The sequence below is a fragment of the Euphorbia lathyris genome, chromosome 10 (genome assembly GCF_963576675.1).
Source record: "Euphorbia lathyris chromosome 10, ddEupLath1.1, whole genome shotgun sequence".
Classification (NCBI taxonomy): Eukaryota; Viridiplantae; Streptophyta; class Magnoliopsida; order Malpighiales; family Euphorbiaceae; genus Euphorbia; species Euphorbia lathyris.
Window position 1 is genome coordinate 60,240,035 of NC_088919.1, and position 9,610 is coordinate 60,249,644.

General features: G+C 32.6%; 1 protein-coding gene across 1 annotated transcript; it reads left to right on the top strand.

Annotated features, from left to right (window-relative positions):
• Nucleotides 1-588: 588 nt before the first annotated feature.
• LOC136208816 (tyrosine-protein phosphatase RLPH2-like) lies at nucleotides 589-3,909 on the top strand. Its single transcript, XM_066000065.1, has 4 exons — nucleotides 589-1,305; nucleotides 2,023-2,090; nucleotides 2,847-3,026; nucleotides 3,128-3,909. The coding sequence occupies exons 1-4, from the start codon at nucleotides 768-770 to the stop codon at nucleotides 3,302-3,304; spliced, it is 963 nt and encodes a 320-aa protein (XP_065856137.1). The 5' UTR covers nucleotides 589-767; the 3' UTR covers nucleotides 3,305-3,909.
• The last annotated feature ends 5,701 nt before the right edge of the window (nucleotides 3,910-9,610 follow it).

Here is a 9,610-nt window from a genome sequence, read left to right on the forward strand (position 1 = left end):
TTAAGCGAGATTATTTATTTATCGATAAATGAATAAATTATTCATTTATCGATAAATTAATAAATTATTCATTTATCGATAAATATTCATTAGATATGTAATTATCTTGTTTAAGAAATATATTATTTGATTGATTTGTAATTATCACATTAGCGTAATTACAAATCAATCAAATAATTATAGGCATAATTATAGGTCTTGTTTTTTTGTAAATTCTTGGGTATTTATATATGTATATTTTTTTCCTTGGGTATTTATATTGATATATATATATATTTTTGTATGTAATTTAATAATTATTACTTTATATTTTCATTGGCCCTTAAGGATTTAAATATTTTTTATTACTTAATGCATTTAACGAGGTTATTACTTTAGTCCATTGGTCCAAGTCGGGATCGGAAGAATTTATTATATAATATAGATTATTATTTTATCGAATATTCATTTATCGAAGTTTAACTGTATAATAAATTGAGTAAATGAGTTAAATATGTAAATGAGCCTTCATTTATTTGAGTATTTGTAATTATCTCTAACTCATATATGCAAGAGAATGTACTAATTCTCGTTAGTCGGTTAATTTTGCTCAACCAAACAACAAAAGATCAATCTTTTGTCCCCGTTCTCGTTCTCGTTCCCATTCCCGTTCCCGTGTTAACCCTCTGCATAAATAGTAAAAAAGCTATGAAATCCTCCAAAGAAACAAAATATCAACAGCCTCCGCTAGATAATTCGAACTCACAGTCTCTCAAGCTCTTCAACAAATGCAGAAAAATGAAGTATCAGATTCCGGCACCGGAAAACCCAGAGTTGTAATTTGCATAGGAGACATCCATGGATTCTACTCCAAGCTCCAAAACCTCTGGTCCAATCTCCAGAAAGTAATCCTCCCAGAAGATTTCACGTCTGCCCTAGTAATATTTTTGGGCGATTATTGCGACCGAGGTCCACATACCAAAGAGGTAATCGATTTCTTAATCAATTTACCCTCAGCTTATCCGAATCAGAAGCATGTGTTTCTCTCCGGCAATCACGACCTAGCTTTTGCGGCATTTCTGAGGGTTCTGCCGGAGCCTGGAAACGGGGTGTCGTTTGAGGAAGGGTGGAAGGCTTATGAAGAGAACGAGGATAATGAAGGATGGTATAAGGGTTTTGGGTATGAAAATATGCATTTACAAGGTAGGAGATGGGCTGGAAGTCCGAAAGTTCGAATTATTCCTCCTATAAAAACTGAGATTAAGGGTTCAATTTATGATGCTGCTCCTACTTTTGAGTCCTATGGGGTTCCTCATGGATCTTCTGGTATGTGATTTCTGATGCTAAATTGTGCTTATGTTATTGTATGATTGTGCAAATTGTAGCTTTTGGTTTCCAATTCATGTTTTGTCAATTTTGCTTGCTATATGATGTTGTTTGATATTTTTTTTTAAGATATTCAATGTGAAAGGGAAGATAATTTATCTCTTGGCCCTGTACTTAGTTCAGAAAAGTAATCTATTGACTCTTATTGGCCCCTTAGAGTATATGTACTTCAACTTGTCCAAAACATGCCTTTGCTGTACCATGTGGATTTTAGGGGATCAATAGGTGGATTTTAGAGGATCAATAGTTGATAGGAAGTTTTCAAATTGTAGGAGGCAGATGATTTTTCTGCACAAGTACCGAGACTAGGGATGTATTAGGCCAACCACATTTCTCGTGGTTTCGGGCATTTGCATGTAGACGAAGATGTTATTTTCGTTGCAAAAGAAGCTATTTGTGTTACAGGATTAGCAGAAGAAGGAATTCGATTAATGATATTAGTCAACTAAAAGTAAATTCCTTATTGCGTTTGCGACTATATCCCTCTACTTGCAAATACACAAAATCACTTTTTGTACTTCTTTTTCATTTGTATTTTAGTACTGGGTTCTTGTTTAAAGTTTGAATTTTGAATTTTGTATTTATTGTATCAGTGATGTGCTTATATATATATATATATAATTCTAAATTTTGTATTGTGTTTTTGTATGTTTGCAGATCTCATGAATGCAGTTCCTGATGAACACAAGAAGTTTCTTGCTGATTTGGTTTGGGTGCATGAAGAGGTAATGGACTGTTTTCTCTTCATTATTTTAGGCATAAACTTAAAATTTGATCTTCTAATTTGCTCAATTTGTCATTTTAGTTCATGAACTTCAATTTTCAGTTGTTTTACTTGTAAATTTATGAATTTGATTCATGAACTTCAGTTGTAGCCTACATTCAATCCCTGACTTTTTTGTCAATTTGGCTGCAAAGGTCACTAATCACACTTGTGATCATATTGACAAATTGTGTCAAGTGTTGCTTTTGAATATCAGGGATTAAATTGACAAATTATGCTAAGTACATGGATTGAATGCGCGACAATTGAAATTTAGGAACCAAATTGATAAACGACACCAAGTACAAGAACAAAATTTGCCTTTTACCACTATTCTAGCTTTCAGAAATCTAGTTTATGTTTAATGAGCATATTTTGCAATATTATGATATGAACTGCAAAAGAGAGAAGACCAATGATGTAGTGGAAGACTTGGTTTTGCTAGCAATCTGTTTGATTCGGCTGAATACCACAAAGCTATAGTTCTATAAACCTGTTGATTCTACAAATACCACAAATATATGAAGAAAAAGGAGAAAATTCTCTTTGATTTGTTATTCGATGTCAAAATACGCAGAAGTCCTTTCAAAAGATGTTTAACCCTATTTGGATTGTGTATTTTATGTGCTCTTTAGTGCCGAGTATAGGATCAGTAACTTCATTTACATTGTTGAACAACAAATGAAACAAACTTGGTTATATCCAAATTCTTGTGCAGGAAGATGTATGTATAGAGAACGAAGAAGGAATTCAACATTGTAAATTGATTGCTGTACATGCTGGTTTAGAGAAAGCGAAAAACGTCGAAGAACAGCTAAAATGTCTGAAAGCTAAAGACACTAGCATACCCAAGGTAGAGTCTCTGAGTGGAAGAAAAAATGTTTGGGATATCCCACAGGTAATGTTCATTGCTACCTTTTATTGTATTTCTTTTGTGTATTTTTCTTTTGACGACTCGAAAAGTAAACTGTGAGACCCTTGGATTATGTTGTGTTTCAGGAATTACAGGGGAAACCGACCATTGTAGTTAGCGGTCATCACGGGAAACTGCACATTGATGGTCTGAGATTGATTATTGATGAAAGTGGTGGACTAGAGAATAATCCAGTGGCTGCAATTATTCTCCCTTCACAGAAGCTTGTCCGTGATACCGATACCGATAATATGAACAAGTAACTTCAGTTTTCTGATGCATAATACAATATAACATTGTTTTGATGCATAACAAAGTTGACCAAGCATACCTATTCATTCATGAAATTGTCGGTTGAAGAATATAGAATAACCGATACTTCACCGTATCTGTTAGATATCACACATTGTTTAATTAGAGAGTTTATGTGATTCCTCTTATATATGTGTACTGCTGGCTGCTATAGCTGTGAACCCAACTTTCAAAATACCAATACCATCCATCCTCACATACTAGCCTTTGACGCGGAATTGAGAAATCAACTTCTGATTATGGTCAACAAAGTTAGCTCATATCACACGATGCTGCCACTCCCCACATTCGATAACAAATCCCTCATTATTGTGCTTGTCGGGGGCAGATTGAGAAAGACGATCAATGGTTTCTGGGCATACCAAGGCCTGAAGGACAATAATTGTACGTGGATTGTCTCATCCATGACAGTTCTAGTTTAAGCATGTCATAATCCCGAGTCGAATCACCACAAAGGGTGAGGAAACATCTTAATAGAGAAGAAAAAACACTCCATAAGGAAATACTTAATTTTAAATTGTTATTTATTTAACCGTTACAATATGGTTATATAAACACCATTTATTGTTCTTTTATACCACCGCCACCATTACTACTCATATTTTCTCTAACAAATACTTGCATACACTCCAATGAATCTTGCTGAGATTGAAAAAATTGAAGAATTTTTCTTAAAAGAATATTTAGCTGATTCAAACAATGAGAAAGAGTTACTGTTAATGAAAAAGTGGGCAAAACTGAGTGAGGCATCAAGCTGCCAAAGGATGAGACAAGGTATCTCAACTGAAAGCGTGAGGCAGGTCATGATCGACTTCTCAATGATTATTATTCTGATGCGTTGGTATATCTTGCAAAAACATTTCGACGAAGATTTAGGATAAGAAAAAAGTTATTCAAACGAATCGTGGAAGCTCTACAAAACCATTTTTATTATTTCCAAGTTAGGTTCGATGTAGTTGGTAAAAGGGGACTTTCTCCCCTTAAAGAAATGCATTGCAGCTATTCGACAATTAGCATATGGAGCGGTAAATGACCAATATGAAAAATACATACAGATCGTCAGGAGTATCACTATTAAGTGCTTAGGAGTATCACTATTAAGTGCTTAGAAAATTTTATCGATGCATTATTGATATTTTTGCACCAAAATATCTTTAGAGGCTTAATTGTGAAGATATTGAGCGATCATTTCATTTGCATTCAGTGCGCATAGTTTTCCCAACATGCTTGGTAGCATTGATTGAATGCACCAGAAATGGAAAAATTGTCTCATTGCATGGAAAAGTCAATAATGCTAGAAGCAATTGCTTTAATAGATTTGTGGATTTGATATGCATTCTTTGGAGTTGTAGGGTCAAACAATGATATCAAGGCGTTCAATAAATTTCTATTATTTAAAGATGTTTTGGATGGAGGTGGACTAAACATTCAATTCACGGTGAATAATAAGAATTATACAAAAAAAAAAGCTGGTGGAACATACCCAGAGTTGACAACATTCGTTAAAAGTTTTTCATTTTCGAAATATGCAAAAATGATAAAGTTCAAACGAATGGAAGAGGTTGCAACAAAATGATGTCGAACTAGCATTTACTTTATTACAATCTCGATGGCAATAGAATGAGGGCCAACATGTTCTTGGCATCGAGACAAGTTGCATGATATCATATATGCACGTATCATATTGCATAATTTAATCTTAGAGATGAAGGAGTTGTCTTAATTAATTGGGATGATAATGGAAGAGAGCCTCTTATTACTGTTAATCAAGGTTCCATTAAAAAATTTCAACAATATTTTCAAAGAAATGCGATATTATGTGATACAGTAATACGTAATGAACTTTGAAATGATTTGGTCGAGCACTAAACAAGAAAATTAGTACTAAACATGTTTTCATATTATGATTTTATGCTTTTTAAAAGTATTTAATCTGTAAGAGTTTAATTGTTCTCAGGAAAAATTACAAAATTGGGTCAAATGGAAGACTCATTTACATATTTAACCTATTTACTCAACCTACTACATATCTAGACTGTTTTTGTGTGACTTTCCCACAATACCCTTAACCTTTCATCTTCCCTTCCCCTTTCATCTTCCTTGCGCGAACGGTTTCTCTTCCCAGACGTTTGATCTTCTTTTCTTCCTTTATATTTCGTGAAATCTGCACCATTTCTCTCCATCACCATGTCTTTCTCTTCTTCCTCTCTTCATCTCTTGATTCTTCATCTTCCTATTGCTAGAAAACGACGCCATGGTTCTCCATCTTCCTGTTTCTGCTCGTCTCTTGGTTTCTTTCTTCTTGTGTGGTTCAAAGCAACCGTTATTCTACATTATTTTCATCGTTTTCCCCAGTTTATCATATGGTTATTGTAGATTTTAATGGTGAAAGGCGCGAAAAATGTAAGTATCTACTGTTTTCTCTGCGTTTTTTTTTCTAGAAATTCACTTAGCATATTCCGTTTTCGCGAATGTCTGCGAGGAGAAAGAGCCTGAAAGGTGTCGATTTTACTTCGCAAAACGATGATTACGCGAAGTCTGCGAGGGAAAAGTTCATGATTTTTCCCTCGCAGACTTCACGTAATCATTGTTTCGCGAAGTCAAAGCGTCACATTTCTGCTTGCAGATTCGTGAAGTAAAATCAGCCTCTTTCTTACACATTTATATTCGCATACTTCGCGAAGGCAAATCTTCATTTTTTCTGCCTAACACGATTAAATTTTTCTGAAGGTGGTTGAATACATAACATACCGCATGAAGGCGATGTACTAGGATGTAGAGGGGATGACTTTCCTTCTGATACAGGGAGAAATTCTCATCCAGATTCGTCACGTTCATTTTAAAATGATTAGTTAGGAGTTTATCGTGGCAATCTTGGTGTGCACCATGAGAAACACCCATCCCAAAAGGTCTGGACTTCCAATACAGGGAGAAATTTCCATCCAGATTCGTCACGTTCACTTTGAAATAATTAGTTAGAAGTTTATTGTGGCAATCTTGTTGTAAATTTTGATAATGTTATGATTTTAGTGATTGAAATCCCTTGTTGTTGTGCATTTTTTTTTTGTTATATACCACTTCGCAAAAACACGTTCAGACTTCGCATATTGCGAAATCTGCGAAGTCAGACGGGAGGGAGAAAGACGAAAGGCTAAAAAATTTCTAAGTGCTTTATATATATATATATATATATATATATATATATATATATATATATATATATATATATATATATATTAAGAGTATTATGGGAAGATCACACAAAAACAATCTAGATATGTAATAGGTCGAGTAAATGAGTTAAATATGTAAATGAGTCTCCAATTTGACCCAATTTTGTAATTTTTGCTTGTTCTTATTTTGATTTTTTGACATTTTCCCTTGTTCTTATTGATTATTATATTATTATGATGTTGTTGTGTAATTTGTTTTCAGTCTGGAAATCAAAATTATCATTAAATATAAATTATTTATTTTGTTAGAAATTATAGTATTTTGTTATAAAATATATTATGTAGTTAAATTAATTGTTTTGTTAGAAAATTAATAGTGTAATCAAATTAATTGTTTTGTTAGAATATATATATATATATTTTTATTGAGTCCATATAATTGAGTGATGGTAGAGTTTAACTATTAAAAAGAGAAGTAACCATGTTCACATGAATCTTAATGACTAAATAAATTTGATCATTCACCGTTAGATCTAGACTTATTAAATATAAGTCTTAGAATTCTTTGAATCTTCACCCTATGATTATAATAAACCTAGATCTAATGATGAATGACCAAATACTATAAGGTCCATGCGATCAAAACCGGAAAGAGATAATAGCAAAAAGTTTGAGGGTGCAACATCGTGATTTTTTTAGAGGTCACCCATTTTAGTACTAGTCTCGCCCCAACACCTTTTAACTTTGAGTTCCGGTTGGATTTGTTCAAAAAGTTTGATTGACTCCTTCAACTTTCAAAATGTCTCGATAGTCCTCCTCTCAACTTATTTAAAATGTTCCGATAGTTCTCTCAATATACTTAAAATGTAGTCAACTAATCATCAGTTGCAAAAAAAAACTGCATACGGAAGATCTGTCGTCTTGGAAAACTCAATAGGATTGACACGTAAGCGACATGTGGTTATTCACCACATGACGCTTACGTGTCAATTCGTTTGACTTTCCAAAGCACGTGCAATACACCTTTTGATTGGGGTGTTTAACGATCGATTCGGTCTAAAAATCGAACTGAACTAAAAATAACCAAATACCGAATAAGACTTAAAATTAAAACCGAACCTAATCGAGTATTTCGGTTCGGTTTTCGGTTATAGCATTTGTTCAACAATTTTTTTATTTCTTACTTTATATTAAAAAAATAATGATTTCATGATTTGATAACGTGCTGTTCATTAATCACTATACGTTGAAAGATAAAATTTAATTTTGGCTTAATATATCATTTCCCTTTGAATTTGTTCAAAAAGCTTGATTGGTCCCCTGAAGTTTTAAAGTATTCCGATAGCTCCTAAACTTGCATAAAATGTTCAGTTAGTTCCTGAACTTGCATAAAATATAATCAATTGATCATTCGATCGTAAAAAAGTAAGTTAAATGCGGAAGATGTATTCCACGAGTCTTAAAAAAAGTAAAACGACCAAAATCAGAGTATACGATTCTAATATAAGAGAAGACAATTTGTATAGTTGAACAAGCAATAACTTCATTTTTAAGCCATTTTTTAATTATGTAATAACATTCTAAGATGCATGGAATACATCTTCCAAATTTAACTTACTTTTTTGCGATCGAGGGAGTTGGACGGTTTTCCTGAAGAACAAAGTCTTTCAGTCTCAACGGTTGGGTGTTCAAAAATTAAAAACCTTTAAACTTAATAGATAATTGTAATAGATAATTAATATATAATAAATTTAATTAATTCCCATTTTGGTTTGGTTTGATTATTTCGGTTAAAAAAACCGAACCGATCCATATTATCAATATTTTTCAATATTTAAAACCGAAATTGAATCTATTAGATCGAAAAACCGTAATTCATCAGTTCGGTCGGTTATTTCGGTCCGGTTCAGTTTTTGAACATCTTTGTCTTTTACAAGTAAATTTTTTTTAGGTTAAGGTGCAAAAATACCCCTAACGTTTTGGGTCAGGAGCAATTTTATCCCTAACATCTAAAATAGTGCAATTTTACCCTTAACGTTGGAAGCCAAGAGCAATTTCACCCCTAATGTTGATAAATTGAGTTTGAGAAATAATTCATCAAACTGTCTTCTCGGTTATGAATCTTGTCATCTACATTTCACACGTGCATCATTTTATCAGTAACAAATCGCAAACATATGTTGAGATGTGAAAAATAAAAAAATATATATTGTCTTTTTTTTTTGTACAAATTAGACAAAAAAAAAGTTCAAAAAACTAACTGAATTTATAAATATTAATCTCTAATTCTATTATTAAATTATAAACAACATAAAATACTTTTTTTTAGAATGAATTATTAGGCAATTGGTGCAAAATATGTGTTTTATAATAGTGTCTCCAATTGACCTAATTTATCAACGTTAGGAAGTAAAATTGCTATTGGCTTTCCATATTAGGGATAAAATTGCATCATTTTAAACGTTAGGAGTAAAATTACTTCTGACCTAAAAGGTTAGTGATATTTTTTCACCTTAACCATTCAACCGAAAGATTAATTAATTACATTTTAAAAGAAATCAAAGGATTGATTGTGATACTGGAAGTTTTAGGAGTCTCATCATACTATTTTTATTGGCCTAATACATAAATAACCCATGAACTTGTCCAAATGTTGCAACTGCCTCCTCAACTTTCAATTGTAACAATTTACCCCTTAAATTTGTCCAATTGTAAAACATAACCCCAAATCGGGAAGTTTTTTACCCCGTATTTAAAGCAACCGTAAAAACGTTTCTCCAGATTCGTATCACGCAAAAGATCTGATTATCACACTCTAGGAACGTTACAACTTTTGTATTTTACATGTTTCTTCAATTGCAGTCCATGTCAGCAATTTGGGTTATATTTTATAATTGGACAAGTTTAAGGGGTAAATCGTTATAATTAGACAAATTCGAAGGGTAAGTTGTTACAATTGAAAGTTGGAAGGGGCAGTTTAAACATTTGAACAAAGGGGTATTTGTGTATTAAACCTATTTTTTATTTGGAAGATAGTCATATATATGCAAGTGAATGTACAAATTCTCATTACTCAGGATTTGT

What these genes read in the sequence shown, in the direction of transcription:
- LOC136208816 (XM_066000065.1), top strand. Translation starts at nt 768, where the DNA reads ATGCAGAAAAATGAAGTATCAGATTCCGGCACCGGAAAACCCAGAGTT. An exon ending in GGTTCCTCATGGATCTTCTG is followed by an intron (nt 1,306 to 2,022) that starts GTATGTGATTTC and finishes GTATGTTTGCAG; the next exon opens with ATCTCATGAATGCAGTTCCT. An exon ending in ATGTTTGGGATATCCCACAG is followed by an intron (nt 3,027 to 3,127) that starts GTAATGTTCATT and finishes GTTGTGTTTCAG; the next exon opens with GAATTACAGGGGAAACCGAC.